This window comes from Arachis stenosperma, chromosome 4 (assembly GCF_014773155.1).
Source record: "Arachis stenosperma cultivar V10309 chromosome 4, arast.V10309.gnm1.PFL2, whole genome shotgun sequence".
Lineage (NCBI taxonomy): Eukaryota > Viridiplantae > Streptophyta > Magnoliopsida > Fabales > Fabaceae > Arachis > Arachis stenosperma.
The window spans coordinates 109,931,351-109,956,389 of record NC_080380.1 but is presented as its reverse complement, the minus strand read 5'-3'; the positions used below and the strand labels follow the sequence as shown (position 1 = coordinate 109,956,389).

The 25,039-nt window shown below is 37.0% G+C and overlaps 1 protein-coding gene and 1 pseudogene across 1 annotated transcript; both read right to left on the bottom strand.

The window, feature by feature from the left end:
- Positions 1 to 13,077: 13,077 nt before the first annotated feature.
- On the bottom strand, positions 13,078 to 17,208 carry LOC130975302 (zinc finger BED domain-containing protein RICESLEEPER 2-like; annotated as a pseudogene).
- Positions 17,209 to 22,525: 5,317 nt separating this feature from the next.
- LOC130975301 (protein SOSEKI 2-like) lies at positions 22,526 to 23,779 on the bottom strand. Its single transcript, XM_057900116.1, has 3 exons — positions 23,362 to 23,779; positions 22,805 to 23,279; positions 22,526 to 22,736 (listed from the first exon to the last, which is right to left on the bottom strand). The coding sequence occupies exons 1-3, from the start codon at positions 23,777 to 23,779 to the stop codon at positions 22,640 to 22,642; spliced, it is 990 nt and encodes a 329-aa protein (XP_057756099.1). The 3' UTR covers positions 22,526 to 22,639.
- Between the last annotated feature and the right edge of the window lie 1,260 nt (positions 23,780 to 25,039).

Here is a 25,039-nt window from a genome sequence, read left to right as displayed (position 1 = left end):
AATGGTGCCAGACTGGGCGTTAAACGCCCATTTGCTGCCCTTACTGGCGTTTAAACGCCAGCAAGGTTTTCCTCCAGGGTGAGCTGTTTTTCTTTCTGTTTTTCATTCTGTTTCTGCTTTTTCAATTGAATTTTGTGACTTTCCATGATCATCAACCTATAGAAAACATAAAATAACAAAGGAAAATAATAAATATAACATTGGGTTGCCTCCCAACAAGCGCTTCTTTAATGTCAGTAGCTTGACAGTGGGCTCTCATGGAGCCTCACAGATGTTCAGAGCAATGTTGGAACCTCCCAACACCAAACTTAGAGTTTGAGTGTGGGGGTTCAACACCAAACTTAGAAGTTGGTGGTGGCCTCCCAACACCAAACTTAGAGTTTGACTGTGGGGGCTCTGTTTGACTCTGATTTGAGAGAAGCTCTTCATGCTTCCTCTCCATGGTTACAGAAGGAGAACCTTGAGTCTTATAGTTTGCACTGTCTGCAAGCCACGGAGCTTCCTGAATAGCAAACAATTGCTCATCCGGAAAGGTTTCAGAGATCTCAGTAGGAGGGAAGGATGCTCCTGCTACTGGTTCTATCCGGGACAAGTGATCAGCTACTTGATTCTCTGTCCCTTTTCTGTCTCTTATTTCTATATCAAAATCTTGCAGAAGCAACACCCATCTTATGAGCCTGAGTTTTGAATCCTACTTTGTGAGTAGATATTTAAGAGCAGCATGGTCAATGTACATAATCACTTTTGATCCTACTAAATAAGATCTGAACTTGTCAATGGCATAAACCACTGCAAGTAATTCCTTTTCTGTGGTTGTGTAGTTCTTCTGTGCATCATTTAGAATACGGCTGCCATAATAAATGACGTGCAGAAGCTTACCATGCCTTTGTCCCAGTACTGCACCAATGGCATGGTCACTGGCATCACACATTAGTTCAAATGGTAATGTCCAGTCTGGTGCAGAGATGACTGGTGCTGTGACCAGCTTAGCTTTCAGAGTTTCAAACGCCTGCAGACACTCATTATCAAAAATAAATGGAGTGTCAGCAGCTAGCAGATTACTCAGAGGTTTGGCAATTTTTGAAAAATCCTTTATAAACCTTCTGTAGAATCCTGCATGCCCCAAAAAGCTTCTGATTGCCTTAACATTGGTAGGTGGTGGTAATTTTTCAATTACTTCAACTTTAGCTTGATCCACCTCTATTCCCTTGTTTGAAATTTTATGCCCAAGGACAATTTCTTCAGTCACCATAAAGTGACATTTTTCCCAGTTTAAAACTAGGTTGGTCTCTTGGCATCTTTTCAAAACAAGTGCTAGATGGTTAAGGCAGGAGCTGAATGAGTCTCCAAACACTGAAAAGTCATCCATGAAGACTTCCAGAAATTTCTCTACCATATCTGAGAAGATAGAGAGCATGCACCTCTGAAAGGTTGCAGGTGCATTGCACAGACCAAAAGGCATCCTTCTGTAGGCAAATACTCCAGAAGGGCATGTAAATGCTGTTTTTTCTTGGTCCTGAGGATCTACTGCAATTTGGTTGTAACCTGAGTAGCCGTCCAAAAAGCAGTAGTATTCATGACCTGCTAGTCTCTCTAGCATCTGGTCTATGAATGGTAAAGGAAAATGATCCTTTCTGGTGACTGTATTGAGCCTTCTGTAATCAATACACATGCGCCACCCTGTAACTGTTCTTGTAGGAACCAGTTCATTCTTTTCATTATGAACCACTGTCATGCCTCCCTTCTTAGGGACAACGTGGACAGGGCTCACCCAGGGGCTATCAGAAATAGGATAAATAATCTCAGCCTCTAGTAACTTAGTGACCTCTTTCTGCACCACCTCCTTCATGGCTGGATTTAGCCGCCTTTGTGGTTGAACCACTGGCTTAGCATCATCCTCCAATAAGATCTTGTGCATGCATCTTGCTGGGCTAATGCCCTTAAGATCACTTATGGACCATCCAAGAGCTGTCTTGTGTGTCCTTAGCACTTGAAGTAGTGCTTCCTCTTCCTGTGGATTTAGAGCAGAGCTTATGATCACTGGAAAAGTGTCACCTTCTCCCAGAAATGCATATTTCAGGGATGGTGGTAGTGGCTTGAGCTCTGGTTTAGGAGGCTTATCTTCTTCCTGAGGAATTTTCAGAATTTCTTTAATTTCCTTTAGTTCCTCCAGATCAGGCTGAACATCTTTAAAGATGTCATCTAGCTCTGATTCAAGACTTTCAGTCATATTGACCTCCTCCACCAAAGAGTCAATAATATCAGTGCTCATGCAGTCATTTGATGTATCTGGATGCTGCATAGCTTTAACAACATTCAACTTGAACTCATCCTCATTGACTCTCAGGGTTATTTCCCCTTTTTGTACATCAATGAGAGTTCGTCCAGTTGCTAGGAAAGGTCTTCCTAAAATAAGAGTTGCACTCTTGTGCTCCTCCATTTCCAGCACTACAAAGTCAGTTGGAAAGGCAAATGGCCCAACCTTGACAATCATGTCCTCAATTATGCCTGATGGATATTTAACGGAGCCATCAGCAAGTTGGAGGCATATCCGGGTTGGTTTGACTTCTTCAGTCAACCCAAGCTTTCTGATAGTGGATGCAGGTATTAGATTGATGCTTGCTCCAAGGTCACACAGGGCTGTCTTGGTGCAAGCACCTTCTAATGTGCATGGTATCATAAAGCTTCCTGGATCTTGAAACTTTTCTGGTAAGCTTTTCAGAATGACTGCACTACATTCTTCAGTGAGAAACACTTTTTCAGTTTCTCTCCAATCCTTCTTATGACTTAAGATCTCTTTCATGAACTTAGCATAAGAAGGTATTTGCTCAAGTGCCTCTGCAAACGGAATCTTTATTTCAAGAGTCCTTAGATAGTCTGCAAAGCGGGCAAATTGCTTATCCTGTTCCGCTTGGCGGAGTTTCTGAGGATAAGGCATCTTGGCTTTATATTCTTCAACCTTAGTTGCTGCAGGTTTATTTCCTACAGAAGTGGTTGGAGAAGCCTGCTTAAGGGGGTTGTTATCAGCACTTGCAAGTGTCTGACCCCTTTGTGGCATTTGAACGCCAGACTTGGCTACCCATTGGGCGTTTAACGCCAACTTTTCCCCCTTTTCTGGCGTTTGAACGCCAGAACTGGGCAGGGAATGGGCGTTTAACGCCAGCTTTCCCCCCTTTTCTGGCGTTTGAACGCCAATAGTATTCCTCTCTGGGCTCTTACTGTCCTCAGAGGGATTTTGGATAGTGGTTTGGCTATCCTCTGTCAATTGTTCCTTCATTGACTTTTTGCTACTTTGAGCAGTGTTATTCAATGTCTTCCCACTCCTCAGTTGAACTGCTTGGCATTCTTCTGTTATCTGTTTAGATAGCTGCTGTTTTGCCTGATTCAACTGTGATTCTATGTTCTTGTTAGCAATTTTAGTTTCTTGGAGCATCTCTTTAAATTCTGCTAACTGTTTTGTCATCAGGTGTAATTGCTGATTAAGCTCAATCATCTGTTCTTGAGGATTAGGATCAGTGGCTACTGCCATAACTTCTTCTTTTGTAGAGAACTCATTGCTAGAGTACAAATGTTGATTTCTAGCAACAGTATCTATAAGCTCTTGAGCCTCCTCAATCGTCTTCCTCATATGTATAGATCCACCAGATGAGTGGTCTAGAGACATCTGAGCTTTTTCTGTAAGCCCATAGTAGAAGATGTCTAACTGTACCCACTCTGAAAACATTTCAGAGGGGCATTTTCTTAGCATACCTCTATACCTCTCCCAGGCATTATAAAGGGATTCATTATCCTCTTGTTTAAAGCCTTGGATATCCAGCCTTAGCTGTGTCATCCTTTTTGGAGGGTAAAAGTGATTCAGGAATTTGTCTGATAACTGTTTCCATGTCTTTATGCTTGCTGTAGGTTGGTTATTCAACCACCTCTTGGCTTGATCTTTTACAGCAAATGGAAACAGTAATAGTCCTCCAATAGGATCTTGTGCATGTATCTTGCTGGGCTAATGCCCTTAAGATCACTTATGGACCATCCAAAAGCTGTCTTGTGTGTCCTTAGCACTTGAATTAGTGCTTCCTCTTCCTGTGGATTTAGAGCAGAGCTTATGATCACTGGAAAAGTGTCACCTTCTCCCAGAAATGCATATTTCAGGGATGGTGGTAGTGGCTTGAGCTCTGGTTTAGGAGGCTTATCTTCTTCCTGAGGAATTTTCAGAATTTCTTTAATTTCCTTTAGTTCCTCCAGATCAGGCTGAACATCTTTAAAGATGTCATCTAGCTCTGATTCAAGACTTTCAGTCATATTGACCTCCTCCACCAAAGAGTCAATAATATCAGTGCTCATGCAGTCATTTGATGTATCTGGATGCTGCATAGCTTTAACAACATTCAACTTGAACTCATCCTCATTGACTCTCAGGGTTATTTCCCCTTGATGTACATCAATGAGAGTTCGTCCAGTTGCTAGGAAAGGTCTTCCTAAAATAAGAGTTGCACTCTTGTGCTCCTCCATTTCCAGCACTACAAAGTCAGTTGGAAAGGCAAATGGTCCAACCTTGACAATCATGTCCTCAATTATGCCTGATGGATATTTAATGGAGCCATCAGCAAGTTGGAGGCATATCCGGGTTGGTTTGACTTTTTCAGTCAACCCAAGCTTTCTGATAGTGGATGCAGGTATTAGATTGATGCTTGCTCTAAGGTCACACAGGGCTGTCTTGGTGCAAGCACCTTCTAATGTGCATGGTATCATAAAGCTTCCTGGATCTTGAAGCTTTTCTGGTAAGCTTTTCAGAATGACTGCACTACATTCTTCAGTGAGAAACACTTTTTCAGTTTCTCTCCAATCCTTCTTATGACTTAAGATCTCTTTCATGAACTTAGCATAAGAAGGTATTTGCTCAAGTGCCTCTGCAAACGGAATCTTTATTTCAAGAGTCCTTAGATAGTCTGCAAAGCGGGCAAATTGCTTATCCTGTTCCGCTTGGCGGAGTTTCTGAGGATAAGGCATCTTGGCTTTATATTCTTCAACCTTAGTTGCTGCAGGTTTATTTCCTACAAAAGTGGTTGGAGAAGCCTGCTTAAGGGGGTTGTTATCAGCACTTGCAAGTGTCTGACCCCTTTGTGGCGTTTGAACGCCAGACTTGGCTACCCATTGGGCGTTTAACGCCAACTTTTCCCCCTTTTCTGGCGTTTGAACGCCAGAACTGGGCAGGGAATGGGCGTTTAACGCCAGCTTTCCCCCCTTTTCTGGCGTTTGAACGCCAATAGTATTCCTCTCTGGGCTCTTACTGTCCTCAGAGGGATTTTGGATAGTGGTTTGGCTATCCTCTGTCAATTGTTCCTTCATTGACTTTTTGCTACTTTGAGCAGTGTTATTCAATGTCTTCCCACTCCTCAGTTGAACTGCTTGGCATTCTTCTGTTATCTGTTTAGATAGCTGCTGTTTTGCCTGATTCAACTGTGATTCTATATTCTTGTTAGCAATTTTAGTTTCTTGGAGCATCTCTTTAAATTCTGCTAACTGTTTTGTCATCAGGTGTAATTGCTGATTAAGCTCAATCATCTGTTCTTGAGGATTAGGATCAGTGGCTACTGCCATAACTTCTTCTTTTGTAGAGAACTCATTGCTAGAGTACAAATGTTGATTTCTAGCAACAGTATCTATAAGCTCTTGAGCCTCCTCAATCGTCTTCCTCATATGTATAGATCCACCAGATGAGTGGTCTAGAGACATCTGAGCTTTTTCTGTAAGCCCATAGTAGAAGATGTCTAACTGTACCCACTCTGAAAACATTTCAGAGGGGCATTTTCTTAGCATACCTCTATACCTCTCCCAGGCATTATAAAGGGATTCATTATCCTCTTGTTTAAAGCCTTGGATGTCCAGCCTTAGCTGTGTCATCCTTTTTGGAGGGTAAAAGTGATTCAGGAATTTGTCTGATAACTATTTCCATGTCTTTATGCTTGCTGTAGGTTGGTTATTCAACCACCTCTTGGCTTGATCTTTTACAGCAAATGGAAACAGTAATAGTCTATAGACATCCTGATCCACCTCTTTATCACGTACTGTGTCAGCAATTTGTAAGAATTGTGCCAGAAACTCAGTAGGTTCTTCCTGTGGAAGACCGGAATACTGGCAATTTTGCTGCACTATGATAATGAGTTGATGATTTAGCTCAAAGCTGCTTGCTTTAATGGGAGGTATACAGATGCTACTCCCATATGCAGCTGTAATGGGGTTAGCATATGACCCCAGAGTCCTTCTGGACTGCTCAATTCCACTTAGGTCCATGATGGAGAAAGGGAATTGATGTAGATTGCAAGTAGATTATTTATTTATTTATTTATTTATTTATTTATTTATTTTTTAAAGTGACCGAAAAATATAAAATAAAATAAATAGAAAATAAAATAAAATTTCGAAAATTAACAAAAAAATAAAATCAAAGCAAATTGAAAACTGAATCAATTAGTTAATTAAAAAGATTTTGAAATCAGCAATTGAAAAGATATGATTGAAAATTAATTTGAAAAAGATTTGATTTTTTTTTTAAATGAGGAAAGAGAAAAACAACAAAATGACACCAAACTTAAAATTTTTAGAAAACCAAACACAAATTTTCGAAAATTTTTAAAGGAAAAACACAAGGAAGACACCAAACTTAGAATTTGAAACTAGACTCAAATAAAAGACTCTAAACCAACAAAAATAAAACAGTCCTAATCTAAGCAACAAGATAAACCGTCAGTTGTCCAAACTCGAACAATCCCCGGCAACGGCGCCAAAAACTTGGTGCACGAAATTGCAATCACACTTTTGCAATCCCACATAACTAACCAGCAAGTGCACTGGGTCGTCCAAGTAATACCTTACGTGAGTAAGGGTCGATCCCACGGAGATTGTCGGCTTGAAGCAAGCTATGGTTATCTTGTAAATCTTAGTCAGGATATCAGAAATTATCAAGGTTGATTGTAAAAAGTAAAAGAACATTAAATAAGTACTTGTTATGCAGTAATGGAGAATAGGTTGAGGTTTTGGAGATGCTCCATCTTCTGAATCTCTGCTTTCCTACTGTCTTCTTCATCAAACACGCAAAGCTCCTTCCATGGCAAGCTGTGTGTAGGGTTTCACCGTTGTCAGTGGCTACCTCCCATCCTCTCAGTGGAAATATTCAACGCACCCTGTCACGGCACGGCTATCCATCTGTCAGTTCTCGATCAGGCCGGAATAGAATCCATTGATTCTTTTGCGTCTGTCACTAACTCCCCGCCTTCAGGAGTTTGAAGCTCGTCACAGTCATTCAATCATTGAATCCTACTCAGAATACCACAGACAAGGTTTAGACCTTCCGGATTCTCTTGAATGCCGCCATCAGTTCTAGCTTATACCACGAAGATTCTGATTAAGGAATCCAAGAGATATCTACTCAATCTAAGGTAGAACGGAGGTGGTTGTCAGGCACACGTTCATAGTTGAGAATATGATGAGTGTCACGGATCATCACATTCATCCGGGTTAAGAACAAGTGATATCTTAGAATGGAAGCAAGCATGATTGAATAAGAAACAGTAGTAATTGCATTAATCCATCAAGACACAGCAGAGCTCCTCACCCCCAACCATGGGGTTTAGAGACTCATGCCGTGGAAGGTACACAAAGAAACGTGTAAAGTGTCATGAGGTCCAGATACAATGTCCAAAGATCCTATTAATAGTGAACTAGTAACCTAGGGTTTACAGAAATGAGTAAATGACAGAAAAATCCACTTCCGGGCCCACTTGGTGTGTGCTTGGGCTGAGCATTGAAGCATTTTCGTGTAGAGGCTCTTTCTGGAGTTAAACGCCAGCTTTTATGCCAGTTTGGGCGTTTAACTCCAATTTCTATGCCAGTTCCAGCGTTAAACGCTGGGAATTCTGAAGCTGATTTGCAACGCCGGTTTAGGCCATCAAATCTCGGGTAAAGTATGGACTATTATACATTGCTGGAAAACCCAGGATGTCTACTTTCCAACGCCATTAAGAGCGCGCCAATTGGGCTTCTGTAGCTCCAAAAAATCCACTTTGAGTGCAGGGAGGTCAGAATCCAACAGCATCTGCAGTCCTTTTCAGCCTCTAAATCAGATTTTTGCTCAGATCCCTCAATTTCAGCCAGAAAATACCTGAAATCACAGAAAAACACACAAACTCATAGTAAAGTCCAGAAAAGTGAATTTTAACTAAAAACTAATAAAAAATATACTAAAAACTAACTAAATCATACTAAAAACATACTAAAAACAATGCCAAAAAGCGTATAAATTATCCGCTCATCAGTCGGCAGATCGAGAATCATCGCCACATCCTTCAACGACACGGCACACTCACCAATCGAAAAATGGAAGGTGTGAGTCTCTGGACGCCATCTCTCGATGAGAGCATTAACCATTGCTGACTGGCATTGAACGACTCCAATATGAGAAACATGATAAAAACCAGTCTCCCGTAAATGCACCTCAACAATTGAGTTGTACCAGTCCGGCGGTAAATAGTGATCACATAACAACATTCATAAACCCTGCAATATCACATTTTTATTGTAACTATCAGTACATAATTATATTAACAATGATCTGATTATACTCCATTATATATATATATATTTGTCTTTACATTACATTACAAAGCATATATATTATTATTATTATTGGTATATATATAATAATAATTATTATTAATTTTAAAAAGCCGATATTATTAATAATATTCATAAATCTAGATTCGGTCTTTTAAAATTGTCAAAATTATCCTATTATTATTATCAGCGATCAAACCTAATTTATTAATTCTATTATTAAACTAAAATAATACAGATTTGTATATTCTAATCTAAAATCTACTTCCAGTTCAATACAATTAACCAAAACAAAAATATATGAATTCAAATTTCCTTCAAACAAATAATAGTAATAAAAATAATAATAACAATAATATTCACAGATTATCAACAACAACAACAACAACAACAACAACAACAACAACAACAACAACAACAATAATAATAATAATAATTTAATTTCATTCATTCATCCAAACTAACAAAAACATAATAACTAATCATATATTTCATTTCAAAATAAAACATACTAACAAAAAAATTCAGAATTTTTAAATTAATTATTTTTACTCTATTTCTAAATCCTTTAAATTTAACTAATTAGTTCTACTCTATTATTTTTATACTATTACTAAAATCTTACATTATTCTATTTATTAAATCAAAATTTTAAATAATAAAAACTTACATAATCTGGATGTCCAAGATAATTAATAATGTGAAATTCTAGCTGATTCACTTCCTTAATTTTGGGTCTTCTTGGCATTATCTTCAGTCCAATTTATAGCTGCTGTGTGGTCCTTATAGCCTTCAACAATGGAGATGGTCTGAATTTGGGGAGCAAATAGAGAGAGTTTTGAGTGTGAGGTTGAAAGGGATGCTACTGGAAGGTGGGGATACATTCAACTCAAGTTTGGGAAGCGTTGGATTCAACCGGGGGGTCTGCATGCGTGCCACGTGGAATGGGGAACGAAATCGGACCGAGAATTTTGTGTACCCCCGATTACAGTACTCGGTCCGTCTGATTTTAGTACTTCCCATCGGACGGTTCGATTTCTCTTTCCCAGTGATCATACGGCGGTGATTCACCCAGCTCCCCCATAATTCAGCTATACACAACTATTTTCATCATATCAAAAATAAAAATCTCAAAAATTGTACTTTCTTTAAATGGACTATTCTCTCCTTTCAAAATTGTTAATATATATCACGGCATAAATAGAATAAAGCAAATATGATCTTTTTACTCTTAAGGCACCTAAAAGGGTTTCATTATCGTGCACCTATATATTGATTTTTTAGGATTGTGAACATTTTCATGTAAAAAAGTTGCGCTACCCCTCAATGGCAATATATACAGAACGCAGGCTCTATTATTGATTTAAAAAAATTATAGGTAAAAATTCAGGTGCAGTGGATTTTACGTGAAGTTGATATTTGAGAGTCATTAGATGATTTGACTGAGTTGACTAAATTTTCATCCAACTGACTCTTAGATATCAACTTCACGTAAAGTCGACTTCACCTGAGTTTTCACAAAAAATTATACCTTTTTATTGTTAAAAATTTAGTTTATATATATAGGGTAGTTCTCTAGTGGCCAAGGTTACAATGACTAAGAATGGCCAAGATTTGACTGTCCTATAAATAGATGACATATGAAAAAGAGTATGCAGATTTTTAGTGGGATTGATTATTATAAATGCTAGTAATTATTGTAGGACAAAAAAGAAAATGTCATGACCAAAATTCTGTGTACATTATATGGGCTTCTTATGTAAAACAAAAAAGCCCTATTAATCATTTTTGAGTGAATAATACCCAAAACTAAAAATTCATTAATAAATAACAGTAATTTGAGGGAAAAAAAGAACAAAATTATGGGACATTTATATAAATTCTTGCTATTAATGTATTTGTATCATAGATTATATGAGAGAATAAATTTATAAAGTGTTTAAATTTTATAACAAAATATTATTTTAATAAAAATAACTATTAAACATTATTATTATTATTATTATTATTATTATTATTATTATTATTATTATTATTATTATTAAAAGAAAAATTATTGAGATTAACAACTTTTAGTATTTTTGGTCATTTTTTGAGCAACATAAATATTAAATTATATTTAACAGATAAATTTTATTAATTCATGTGTATAAATTTTGAAAAATTTGAGTGAAAATAATAAATATAGGTGTAAATTAGATGCTTATTGTGTGTAAAAGCTATGTAATCTGAGTATAACTTATTACTGATTAAGTACGGAACAAAAATGATAATACTTATTGGCCATGTAGCATTACTTTTAATAAAAATCTTTATAATAAGTTCTATTAATAATATTTATCTTTTCACTTTTTGAATTCACTAAAGCTGGTATTTGTAAATCTTAAATTCATAATGTCATATCTAGGATAATTTATTTAAATAAACTAGTTGAAAATCAATAATACCAGATTATATTAAAAATGGAAGCATCATAATTCTGTCCTCTCAATATTTATATTTTTTTTATCCTTAAATAATGTTAATTGTTTTACTATAGATAATTATTGATTTTTTTGTAATTTTATTCTTATTCGAATTTAAATGTACTTAAAAAGAAAGTAATGTGATTAAGAATAAAATTTAAAAAAATATATATTTAGAATTAGAGTAACAAGATTAAGTGTAATTTATTTAACTGCAATTAAAAAAATAATCGAATAATTATATACTGCAAAAATAGATATTATTGCAAAGTCAAATTAAAATTTATTTTAAAGTTAAAAATATGAAAGAGCCTAGCAGCGGAAACGACACAAATGTCCAACACAAGAACAATATGGAAGCACTCACAACACAATATGGCAGCAACTATAACAAGCAAATATAGCAAGTAAAGCAATAACAAGAACACACCGAGATTTTAACGTGAAAAACTCTCTCAATGTGAGAGGTAAAAACCACGGGTCGTCCAGACCAATGAAATAGCTCCACTATAATCAAATGAGGTACAAGAGAGTCTCAAACAAAGTACAAAAATATGCATATAACCAGCCAAAACATCAATGCACCAAAGCTCACAAATAATAGGCAAGAAGATGAAATATACCCAAAAAAACAGAGCTGATATCAAAGCCAATTTCTCCCTCTGCATACCTCCAATTAAAATCTTCACCATTCAGAATAAAGAACAAGACGTAAAGAATTTACAGTTTAAATTTCACGTTGATCCAACGGTAAAAGAATAAGAAACTACCGTTTCAAGATTGCTGCTCTGTGTAAAAATGGGAAACCTAATTTCTCTCTTACGAAACCAATTTCTCCTACTGCAAACCTCCAATCAATATCTCCACCAACCAGAATAAAGAATAAGATGATAGAAACACGTAGTTTAAATTTCAAGCCGATCCAACGGTAAACAACTGAGAAACTGCCATTTAAAATTTACTACTTTGGGCAAAAACGGGAATTCTGTTTTCTCCCTTCTTTCTCTCTTTTGGTGGCTATTCTCTCTCTCTCAAAAAACCTCAAAAAATTGAATTAGGGTTGTGACACTAGGGTGCAAGAATACACCCCCAAAATATTGGGCTTGGGCCTCACAAAGGAGAGAAAAAAACCCAACAAATCTCCCCCTTCTCGACTAGGTGGAGGCCCTCGCCATTCCGGCGATCAAACATGTTTCAAACTTTTCTCTTGACAATGCTTTTGTCATCATATCAGCACCATTGTCATCAGTGTAAACTTTTTCAAGTTCTAACAACTTGGAATCTAACACATCCCGTATCCAGTGATACCTAACATCAATGTGTTTAGATCTTGGATGAAAAGTAGAATTCTTGGCAAGATGAATAGCACTTTGGCTATCACACAACAACACATAACGGTCTTGCTTGAAACCAAGTGCTGCAAGAAACTTCTTCATCCACAACAACTCTTTACATGCTTCAGTTGCTGCAATAAACTCTGCTTTTGTGGTAGAAAGTGCAACATACTTTTGTAGTCTTGACTGCCATGAAATAGCTCCCCCTGCTAGGGGTGTTTGCGGTGCGGTTTGGTTCGGTTTTGAAGGAAAAAGTCATCCGATCCGAACACTTAATTTATGTGCGGTGCGGTTTGGATTGGATGAACATTTTTTGAAAATCCGATCCGATCCGATCCGATTACCAGTGGTTTGGATCGGTTTGGATCCGCGGTTTTTTAAATACAAAATAATAACTTAATTTATAAAGTTATATAACCTGTCCAATAATCCATTATAATAATAAAACACAATTCAACGTAATAATAAAACAAAAATTCCATAAAACATTATAAACTAACATGTCCAATTGCCCAACAATCCAACATATTCAACAAGTCTTGATAAAATAATAATTCTTCAGCATCAAAATAACTAAACAAGTCTCAACAACACAAAATTAAATAACATAGAAAAGCCTTAATAAAAACATAACATAAAGAACTCCAAACTGAAAGCTGAAGCACTGATCACTAATCAGATTCATCACCAGAGCCTTCTTCATCTATTAGTTGAGGAATTGGCTCAAGTTCTACAATAAAATGTAATAAAATAAATATTAGTAAGTTAAACATATTATCAAATAGTAAAGTTAATCACTATGTGAAGATAAAATAAAACATAATATTAAAGAACGTTACCTTTCTCAAGTTTTTCAAATTCTTCAAAAGACTCCTCAAGGTCAATTGGCAATGAATTGGCTCGAAACCAATTTTGTGCACAAATCAAAGCTTCAACAGTTTTTGGAGTAAGAGAGCTCCTATATTGATTAAGCACTCTACCTCCAGTGTTAAAGGCGGATTCAGAAGCAACCGTTGACACCGGCATAGCTAGAATATCCCTCGCAATTTGACTTAAAACAAGATATTTGTAATTGTTAGAGCTCACTTTCCACCAAGTTAAAATATCAAAACTACTTGGATCAACTGGTTTCTCCAAGGACTCCATGAGATATAAATCCACTTCATTTGTGTTGACACTCTCACTTGCTTGTACATCATTTTCAAATGCTGCCGCAAAGCGAACATCATCAAAGGCACTATCATCCATATCCACATCTTGGCTGTGTTGTGTAGATTGGTGTGCTTGATCACTATTGAGAGCAACCCTATAGCTGTTAAACAAGTCATTGAATACTTCCTTCACCTTACCACATAAAAAATCAGCATCCTCCTTCTCAAACAACCTTTGAAAACTCCACTCAACAAACTTAATCTTGTATCTAGGGTCAAGTACCACAGCAACAAAAATGATCATATTCATGTTCCTCAAGTTACCCCAATATTTATCATGCTTAGCCTTCATTTTTGTAGCCATACCCTTAAGTAGTATGTCATTACTATCAGCCCAAGTCTTCAAAGAACTAAGAATTGAACAAAAGTGATGAAAATATGAAGAAGTCACAAATGTAGAACCCGAGACTTTTTTGGTTACATCAGAAAAAATCTTCAAAAACCTCACAAAACATCTTGCATTATCCCAATCTTCATTCTTTGGAATGCCCCCTTGCATCATTACAAACTCAGCATCCCTCTCACTTAATCTCTTGAAGGCCTTTTGAAATTTTAAAGCACTATCAAGCATTATGTAAGTGGAATTCCACCAAGTGGGGACATCTAATTACACACAAGAGCAGTCTTGGATCCTAGCCTCTTTAATGCAACTTTTAAACCTATCCATACGACTAGGAGAAGCACGGACATATCTAACAGCATTTCTAATTTTACTAATTGAAGAATGCATATCCTTCAAACCATCATTCACCACCAAGTTCAAGATATGAGCACAACACCTAACATGCAAATGTTCACCTTTTAAAGGATGTGAATTCCAATCTTCCATTCTACCTTTCAAGTAACAAATGGCAACATCATTTGAACTAGCATTATCAACCGTGATGCTAAAGACTCTACTTATTCCCCAATTCAAAAGACATTTTTCTATCTTCCTACCAATTGTTTCACCTTTATGATTCTTGATGAGACAAAAGTTAAGAATTCTCTTTTGCAACTTCCAATCTTGATCAATAAAATGTGCAGTGAGGCAAAGATAGTTTAGATTTTGTACAGAAGTCCAACAATCAGTGGTCAAACACACACTTTGATTTGAGTTTACAAAGACACTCTTCAATTTATGTTTTTCATTCATGAACAAGTTCCAACAATCCCTAGCAACTGAAATTCTGCCCGGAATATGGAGTTTTGGCTGTAAAACACTCATGAAATAACGAAATTCCTTCCCTTCAACAAATCTAAAAGGCAACTCATCTATGATTATCATTCTAGCAAGAGCTTGTCTACATAAGTCAGGATCAAATGATACAGAAGTCAAACAATTACCCAGCCCATTTCCTTCTTCTTTTCCTTCTTCTTTTTTAAGTTGCTGCATAACAAGTGTTTTTTGAGTGGGATCAAGTGAATCTTTTGGAAATTTTCTACATTGACTCAACAAGTGACTTTTAAGATTGCTAGTACCATTTTTATGTGAATCAGCCGCATAAGATGCTCCACACCACTTACATATAGCCCTAGGTTTGGGACCACTATCATCTTTTTTAAAATGCTCCCAAGTCCAAGATCTAGGTTTAACAGGTTTTTTAGTGTTACCTGTACCTTGTTCCTCAGACTGGCCAGGATTAGGTGACTCATTAGCAATATTTGCTTTGCCTCTCCTCCTCTTAGATCTAGTTCCTTCATTGTTCTGATCACTGTGCGGCGGCAGTGGCGGCAGCGATGGTGGCTGCGTCTGCGTCTGAGTTTGTGGCTGCGATTGCTGCTGTGGAGGCGGCATTGACTCTAACTGTCCTGAAGATCTGACTGATTCAAAAGTGGATGGAGTAGCACTGGTAAATCCTGGCTCGCTACTTTGAACATCCTGTGATAACAAAGATAATTAATCAGTTTATGTTATTTTAATATTTTCCTCAATTAATTAACATATTGAGTTGTTACCAACATACACATTACACAATAAAAAATTATCTCAAGATATGAAGCTGACATTGTTGACCTTCGAATTAAAAGCTAAAATTACTGGAACAAATATAAAATCTGCAGAAGATAAAAAAAAATAGAATTCAATTTCAATCAACAAGAACAAAATACTTAATTTAATACAAAGTTTAACAAATAAAAATTAAAGCACAGTTTAACAAGTAAAAATTAAAGCAAGTAAAAATATACCTTGAACAGTTTAACACAGATTAACAAGTAAAAATTAAAATTAAACAAAATCTTAAAACAACAGAACAAAACAAAATAAACAAAAGCAAGTAAAAATCTACCTTCAACAATGAACAGTTTAACACAAATTAACAAGTAAAAAATAAAATTAAACAAAATCTTAACACAACAGAACAAAACAAAATAAACAAAACCAAGTAAAAATATACCTTGAGGCTTGAACAATTTAACACAGATTAACAAGTAAAATTTAAAATTAAACAAAATCTTAAAATAACAGAATAAAACAAAATAAACAAAAACAAGTAAAAATCTACCTTCAACAATGAACAGTTTAACATAGTTTAACACAGATTAACAAGTAAAAATTAAATTTAAACAAAATCTTAAAACAACAGAACAAAACAAAATAAACAAAGCTAAGTAAAAATATACCTTGAAGAAGAGCAGCAACGGCGCCACCGAGGGGAGAAGGCGGCAGCGGCGTCACCGCGGAGAGGAGCCGCCAGCGGCGTCACTGAGAAGACGAGGCGGCGAAGGGCATTACTCAGAAGAAGAGCGGCGGACGACGTCGGCGTGTGTCAGTGGGAGTGACTGAGAGTGAGTGATGCTGTGAATCTGTGATAGTGAGAGTGAGTGATGTTGTGTAAGGATGAAGAACGAAGACTAAGGACTAAGGAGTGAGAGACAGCACTGAGCAGAAAGGGTTTCTTACTTTCTTTCTTTAGTTTAGGGTTTCAAAAATTTAGGAATCGGCACTACTGCACTAGTGTGCTAGTGCTACGGTAGGTATTATTATTATTATTATTATTATTATTATTATTATTATTATTATTATTATTATTATTTGTAATATATGCGGTTTGGTTTGGTTCGGTTCGGTTATCTAGAGTGGAATCGCAAACCGAACCGAACCGCAATAAAATCGATCCAAAATCCAAAAAATATCCAAAATAGAGCGGTTTAATTTGGTTTTCGGTTTGGATCGGTCTGGTTTTGCGGTTTTTTTAGACCGGTTTGGATCTGAACACCCCTACCCCCTGCAAACTTGATCAAATAACCTGAAGTAGACTTTCGAGAATCAATATCTCCTGCCATGTCTGCATCAGTAAAGCCAACTAGCAAAGGTTTCTCACCACCAAAACTTAAACTCAAGTTAGTTGTACCTTTGAGATATCTCATAATCCATTTAACAGCATTCCAATGTTCTTTACCTGGATTAGAGAGAAAATGACTCACTGTACCAACCGCATGAACAATGTCTGGTCGAGTACACACCATAGCATACATCAAGCTTCCAACAGCTGAGGCATAAGGAATTTCATCCATTGCTTGTTTCTCCTCATCAGTGGTTGGACACTGCTTGGTACTCAACTTAAAATGAGGAGCAAAAGAACTAGCAACACATTTGGCATCATTCATGCCAAACCTTTGAAGCACCTTCTTTATGTACTTTTTTGTGACAAATAAAGCTTCTTGGAATCTCTATAACGAGTAATAGTCATGCCCAAAATCTGTTTGGCAGGACCCAAGTCTTTCATAGCAAAGAACTTGCTCAACTGTTTTTCCAACTCATTAATCCTCAAAGCATTCTTGCCCACAATCAAAATATCATCCACATAAAGCAAAAGAATGATAAAATCATCATCAGAAAATTTTTGCACAAATACACAATGATCTGAAGTTGTCTTACGGTAACCATGCTCCCACATAACAGATTCAAACTTCTTGTACCACTGTCTTGGAGCTTGCTTCAACCCATAAAGACTCTTCTTAAGCTTGCACATAAAATCTTCCTTTCCTTTAACAACAAAGTCCTCCGGTTGCTCCATGTAGATCCCCTTATCTAAATCACCATGAAGAAAAGCTGTCTTCACATCCATTTGCTCAATCTCCAAATCAAGAGATGCTGCTAATCCAAGCACAGCACGAATGGATGACATCCTCACAATAGGAGAAAAGATCTCCTCATAATCAACACCTTTTCTCTGGCTAAAACCTCTAACAACCAATCTAGCCTTATACCTAGGCTTAGAATTGTGTTCTTCATTCTTGATTCTGAATACCCATTTGTTCTTCAAAACTCGCATACCCTTCGGTAGCTTCACCAACTCATAGATATCATTCTCAAGCAAGGACTTCATTTCTTCTTGCAAAGCTTCAAGCCATTGAGCTTTGCTTTCATCTTCAACAGCCTCTCCAAAGCATTCAGGTTCTCCCCCATCAGTCAACAAAACAAACTCATGTGGAGAATACCTTGATGAAGGCTTCCTCTCTCTTGTAGACCTTCTGAGTGCATTTGCAAGAATTTCCAAAGCTGGTTCTTCATCTTGATCATCATCACCAACTTCATCAAGTATCGGATCAACTGTTCCATCTTCACCTGCACTTGTATCATGCTTATTATTTTGAGCTTCAACTCTACCATCTTCTACCATAGGCATAGAGCGAGTAATATCCAAGTCAGAAAAATCATCACTAGGCTGAACCATTGGCTTCTCCGCATGATCAACATCCTTCAATGTTTGGTCTTTAACAAAGACAACATCTCTACTCCGAATCACCTTCTTGTTAACAGGATCATAAAACCTGTAACCAAACTCATCCATGCCATAGCTAATAAAAATACACTGCCTAGTCTTTACATCAAGCTTAGATCTCTCATCTTTGGGAATATGAACAAAGGCTTTGCATCTAAAGACTCTTAAATGATCATAAGAAACATCTTTACCTGACCATACCTTCTCTGACACTTCAAATTGCAAGGGAACACATGGTGTCCGGTTCAAGACATGAACAACAGTGCTCAAAGCTTCACCCCAAAAGGATTTTACCAATCCAGATTGTGACAACAAGCACCTAACTCTTTCAACCAGTGTTCTGTTCATCCTTTCAGCCAAGCCATTCAACTGAGGAGTCTTTGGAGGAGTCTTCTGATGTCTTATACCATGCTCTTTACAATAAGCATCAAATGGACCTGAGTACTCACCACCATTGTCAGTACGAATGCATTTCAACTTCTTCCCAGTTTCTCTTTCAACAGAAGCTTGAAATTGCTTGAACACATTCAAAACTTGATCTTTAGTCTTTAAAGTGTAAACCCATAATTTCCTAGAATGATCATCAATAAAGGTTACAAAATAGATAGACCCTCCAAGTGTTCTTGTCTTCATCGGCCCACATACATCAGAATGCACCAAGTCAAGTATCTCCGGCTTCCTTGAAGGTGGATGGCTCTTAAAAGAAACCCTGTTTTGTTTTCCAGCAAAGAAATGATTGCAATTTTGCAAAGCAACCTTGCAACCAGACAAAAGATTCCTCTTGGATAACATATTCATGCCTTTCTCACTCATATGACATAATCTCTTATGCCATAAATCAGTTTCATCAACAAACTCAGCAGCATTAACAATATCTTTCACAATCTTTGCTTGAGTTAAATAAAGAGTAGAGTTTCTTGTACCTCTAGCAACAACCATAGAACCCTTGGTGAGCTTCCAACTATCACGAGAGAATGAGCTATCTAAGTCTTCATCACACAACTTACCAACAGAAAGTAAGTTCAACCGAATATCTGGAATATGTTTTACACGCTTCAAAGTCAACTTGGTACCGTTGGAGGTTTCTAAGCAAACCTGTCCAACACCAGCATATTTTGCAACACCTTGATGAGCCATTTTCACATCACCAAAATCACCAGAAGTATAAGATGTAAACAAATCCCTCCTAGATGTAACATAAATAGAAGCACCACTATCAATCACCCAACTAGTGCTATTATCAACAAGGTTAACAAATTCAAACTCCTCAACAACAAGAAAATCATCATGAGTTACATTAACCTTGTCTTCCTTAGTACCATCATCTTTATTTGTGCTCTTGTCTTTACTTGCCATGGTTTTCTCCTTCTTTAGCTGCCAACAAAATCTCTTGACATGTCCCTTTTGACCACAATGATGACACTCAATATTCTTATACTTTTCTCGAGACTTGCTTCTGCTTTGATCTCTACCTTTAGGACCTCGACTTTTGCTTCTCCCCCTAGACTCAGAAATAAGAACATCTGAATGTGTAGTCGATGTACCTTGTGACTTTCTTCTCATCTCTTCATTCAAAATACTGCTCTTGGCAAGATCCATAGAGATTACACCATCAGGAGCAGAATTAGACAATGACATTCTGAGAATTTCCCACGAGTCTGGTAAGGAGCCAAGAAGTAACAATCCTTGAACCTCTTCATCAAACTTGATACCCATGGAAGATAACTAATTCATAATTCCTTGGAAATTATTCAAGTGATCTATCATTGATGTCCCATCTGTATACTTCAAAGCCAACAACTGTTTGATAAAAAACATCTTGTTATTCCCAGTTTTTTGAGCATACAACTGTTCAAGCTTAATCCAAAGGGTTCGAGCATGTGTCTCTCCAATAATATGGTTCAACACATTATCGTCAACCCACTGCCTAATATATCCACAGACTTGTCTATGCAACAAAGTCCAATCATCATCAGACTTATCATTAGGCTTCTCTGTACCAAAAACTGGTTGATGAAAATTTTTGACATAAAGCAAATCTTCCATCTTTGACTTCCACAAATCATAATTAGGACCATTAAGAGTGATCATCCTACTAGTATTAGTATTAGCTTCCATTGTTCACAGAATCACAAGCCCAGAAAAATACCAACAAGCTCTGATGCCAGTATGAAAGAGCCTAGCAGCGGAAACGACACAAATTTCCAACACAAAAATAATATGGAAGCACTCACAACACAATATGGCAGCAACTATAACAAGCAAATATAGCAAGTAAAGCAATAACAAGAACACACCGAGATTTTAACGTGGAAAACCCTCTCAATGTGAGAGGTAAAAACCACGGGTCGTTCAGACCAATGAAATAGCTCCACTATAATCAAATGAGGTACAAGAGAGTCTCAAACAAAGCACAAAAACGTGAATATAACCAGCCAAAACATCAATGCACCAAAGCTCACAAATAATAGGCAAGAAGATGAAATATACCCAAAAAAATAAAGCTGATGTCGAAGCCAATTTCTCCCTCTAAATACCTCCAATTAAAATCTCCACCGTTCAGAATGAAGAACAAGATGTGAAGAATTTACGGTTCAAATTTCACGTCGATCCAACGGTGAAAGAATGAGAAACTGCCGTTTCAACATTGCTGGTCTGTGTAAAAACGGGAAACCTAATTTCTCTCTTACGAAACCAATTTCTCCTACTGAAAACCTCCAATCAACATCTCCACTGACCAGAATGAAGAACAAGATGATAGAAACATGCAGTTTAAATTTCAAGCCGATCCAACGGTAAACAATTGAGAAACTGCCATTTAAAATTTACTACTTTGGGCAAAAACGGAAATTCTGTTTTCTCCCTTCTTTCTCTCTTTTGGTGGCTATTCTCTCTCTCTCTCTCAAAAAAATCTCAAAAAACTGAATTAGGGTTGTGACACTAGGGTGCAAGAATACATTCCCAAAATGTTGGACTTGGGCCTCACAAAGGAGAGAAAAAAATCCAACAAAATAAAATATAATTAAATTAAATATTAAAAAATTTTGGTATATTCAAAGCAAAAAATTATAATATATACTTTATTTTATATATATCATGCACTTTATTTTTTATATTCGGCATCTGCCAATGCAGCTTCTTTTAAAAACATGGAAGTCTCAACATCATTACTTATTTGATCGTCAGAGTCACTATAATTTAATATTTATGTTGCTCAAAAAATAACCAAAAATACTAAAAGTTGTTAATCCCAATAATTTCTCTTTTAATAATAATAATAATAATAATAATAATGTTTAATAGTTATTTTTATTAAAATAATATTTTGTTATAAAATTTAAACACTTTATAAATTTATTCTCTCATATAATCTATGCTATAAATACATTAATAGCAAGAATTTATATAAATGTCCCATGGTTTTTTTTCCTCAAATTACCATTATTTATTAATAATTTAAGAAATTTTGTTGACCCGTTATTGTAATGGTTTTTTAGTTTTGGGTATTATTCACTCAAAAATGATTAATAGGACTTTTTGTTTTACATAAGAAGCCCATATAATATACACAGTATTTTGGTCATGACATTTTTTTTGTCTTGCAATAATTACTAGCATTTATAATAATCAATCCCACTATAAACATGCATATTCCTTTCCATATGTCATCTATTTATAGGACAGTCAAATCTTGGCCATTCTTAATCATTGTAACCTTGGCTTCCAGATAAACTACCCATATATATATATATCAATCCCACTATAAACATGCATATTCCTTTCCATATGTCATCTATTTATAGGACAGATAAATCTTAGCCATTCTTAATCATTGTAACCTTGGCTTCCAGAGAACTACCCATATTATATATATATATATATATATATATATATATATATATATATATATATATATGCTGAGTTCAAAGTTCTTGAAACCATTGAAAACCCTTGAAACCATTGAAAACGAGATAAATTAACTATCACTACTTGATTAATATGGTATTGGTAAAAAAATCACAAAATGCTTTAACTGGTCCTTTTTTTTTTTCAAAAAGAAAAGTAACTAATATATTTGGATCTATTTATATTGTAAAATAATGGAATGTATCAGAAATTCCAGATTACATGAAACATCAAAGTCTGTGATGAGTTATCACATATAGTTTGGTGCGAAGCTTAACTTGAATGTTGTTGGTGTTGCCGGATATGGTGAAGAACATGCAACAATCATATAAGATTAATAACAGATGAGAGGCAGCTACCGAAATGATAGTATATTATAATTAATAATTATAGAGATTGAGATGGCGTCACTTGGAAGATGATTTCTTGCGAGGAATGCATTTGTGGATGAGTCCCCCTCCTTCTCCTCCCTCGTTTTCTTCCATTCTCAGCCTGCTGCTTCGTCTGCATAAAAACGCTTGATCATCACTCGTCTCACTTTTTCACTTAATGAGAGTCATAAATGTAACTACCTTTGTTCGTCGTAGGAATTAGATCTGGTGAGTTGTGGCTCCAATGGGGATGGGGCTTGGGCTTGGGCTTGGGCTTTCATGGATTCGAGGAGGCTGCCACTGAAGTATTCCTTATCTTCACATTGCAACTTCCCCACAGTCTCCCTTTTCTTGGTGGTCCCCACATTGCTCTCCAAAGCGGAGCTACCGCACGCTATCAGCTGCAGCAGAACCGAGTGACGACTCGGTGTTGCTCCTTCATCTTCTAACACTCTCCGCTCATTACCTTGGTGGTTCAGCTTTTCAGCCAGAGTAGCAGCACCTGGAACAGGGGCAGCGCCAAGTGATGCCGAAACTGTACTTGTGTTGATGTGAAGGAGTTCTTCGGTGGATACACCTCTGGAGCAGCGGGAATGGGGTGTGGTTGTGGAACTTGTTTTATCTCCCTGCTCCTCCTCATCGTCATCAACATCATCATATGCATATCCTTGGCGTTCTGAATTGGAATTGATGCGTCTTAATGGTAGAGAGAGATTGAAAAAAGAGTAGATGAGAGAAGAGGGAATGAAGTAACGTACCGGTGGAAGGTTGAAGAAGCTGAGATCCTTTGAGTACATATTCTTCTTCTCCTCCTTGAGAGGGGTGCAGTATATCCTTGGGTGCCAAGTCATGCCAGACGTAACCGCTCTTATACTTCCTTTTACTAGACCATGAGTATTGCAAGGGCATGGCAGTGCCTCTGAGAGCCATGAGGCGATCAAACACGTGCTTCAAGCGAAGAGGTAGTTGCGAGGGCAGAAGGGTAAGTTCCATCAAGTGTGGATGCTCTAAGAGCCCGTTTCGGGAGAGGTAGTAAACAACTTGAACCTTCCTGCTACCTGAACAACGAGGACTGGGACCGGGACCGGGACCCTTCAACCTCCACGTTTTTACACGCTCAGGGCTCGTCTCTCTCTTGCTCCTCCATAATCTTTCCCTTTCTGAACCAACTTCCATCTTCCTATAACAACATACAGCACCACAAGAGAAATTAATATGGAGAAAAGGAAACACACTTGTTGCATTGCATGGCAAGCAGAGTACAGTGGAGCTTAAAACAAGCGCAAAATCAGGATTCCTTTTAGAAAGCGAAACACATCACGTATTACATATCACTCTCTTATAACTCATTCCATGTGTTATTGATTGAATAGAGGGTTGAGACAGAAGTGACCTTTGCCTGAGATTGCTTGCAGAATCAGATACTGGTCACAAGTTTGTCTTCTCTGAATTCTCTCTATCCAGTATCCAGGGGCTGTTCCCCACGGGTCAATACAGTCTCATCTTAAACAGTTCGTTAACACTTGGTATATTAGCATCATTATATTTTAAATGTGATATTAGAACATCGTAGTGCAGTGAACACAGTAGAAAGCAGAGGATCACTTAAGAGCTGAGTAGGGGCCTAGGGGGACCTCGTCTCCCCTCCTCTTGTCCCATCCTATGCCATAGAGCCTACTCTCTTCCTTAATGGAGGAACCAGCTTTATCTGCACCATTCCCTCGATGCCCCCACAATATTTCCCACTTCTGGAAATACATAATGCAATATTGTCAACTTTCTCTACTCCCAGCTTCACATGATTCCATAATCGATATCTGCAATTTAACTCCAGTTACTTTTATGCCACAGTTGACTTCCCTCCTTCACATGCTTCCAATTGACCAATTCTCTGTTTAGCTTTAGTCCTCAAAAGTAATTGAACAACCTTGTTCACATTAATAATTTACTTTTTTTTTTCAAATAATAATATTAGGATATCTTTTTTGTCAAGTTATTTCCTAACATACACATACCTTCTCCTCCCCCAAGGGTTTTATACTTTTATGAAACTACTACCTAATCAAATAAGGCATATACAAATGTCATTAGACCTAGCTTTTTTTTTTTTGTAAAAAAGAGGCCCTTAGGCCGAAATGGCAATCTTATGTATACGTGTTTTTAGCAATGTATACGGCCTATGTGGGCTAGCACTAACTCATAAAACCTCTATTGGGCTTATAACACATTGCCCTTACTAAGGCCCAAATATAGAAGTTCTGGTGTTGGGCCTTTATGAATCCTAATACTTAGGCCTAGAATATTTACAGATCAACGCGTGCTAGCCGAAACAATTAAAGCCCGAATCAAATAAAAGCCCTGTCCAATATGAAACAGTTTTGGTCCCTAGTCCTACTCATTTGCACTTTAAGCTGGCATATACAGTAGGTAGCAGTA

Bases quoted from the DNA above. Each gene is read 5' to 3' on its own strand.
- LOC130975301 (XM_057900116.1), bottom strand. From the start codon at position 23,779: ATGGAAGTTGGTTCAGAAAGGGAAAGATTATGGAGGAGCAAGAGAGAG. The intron at 23,280-23,361 runs GTACGTTACTTC...ATTCCAATTCAG, and splicing joins GCTTCTTCAACCTTCCACCG to AACGCCAAGGATATGCATAT. The intron at 22,737-22,804 runs GTAGTTACATTT...GTTTTTATGCAG, and splicing joins AATTCCTACGACGAACAAAG to ACGAAGCAGCAGGCTGAGAA.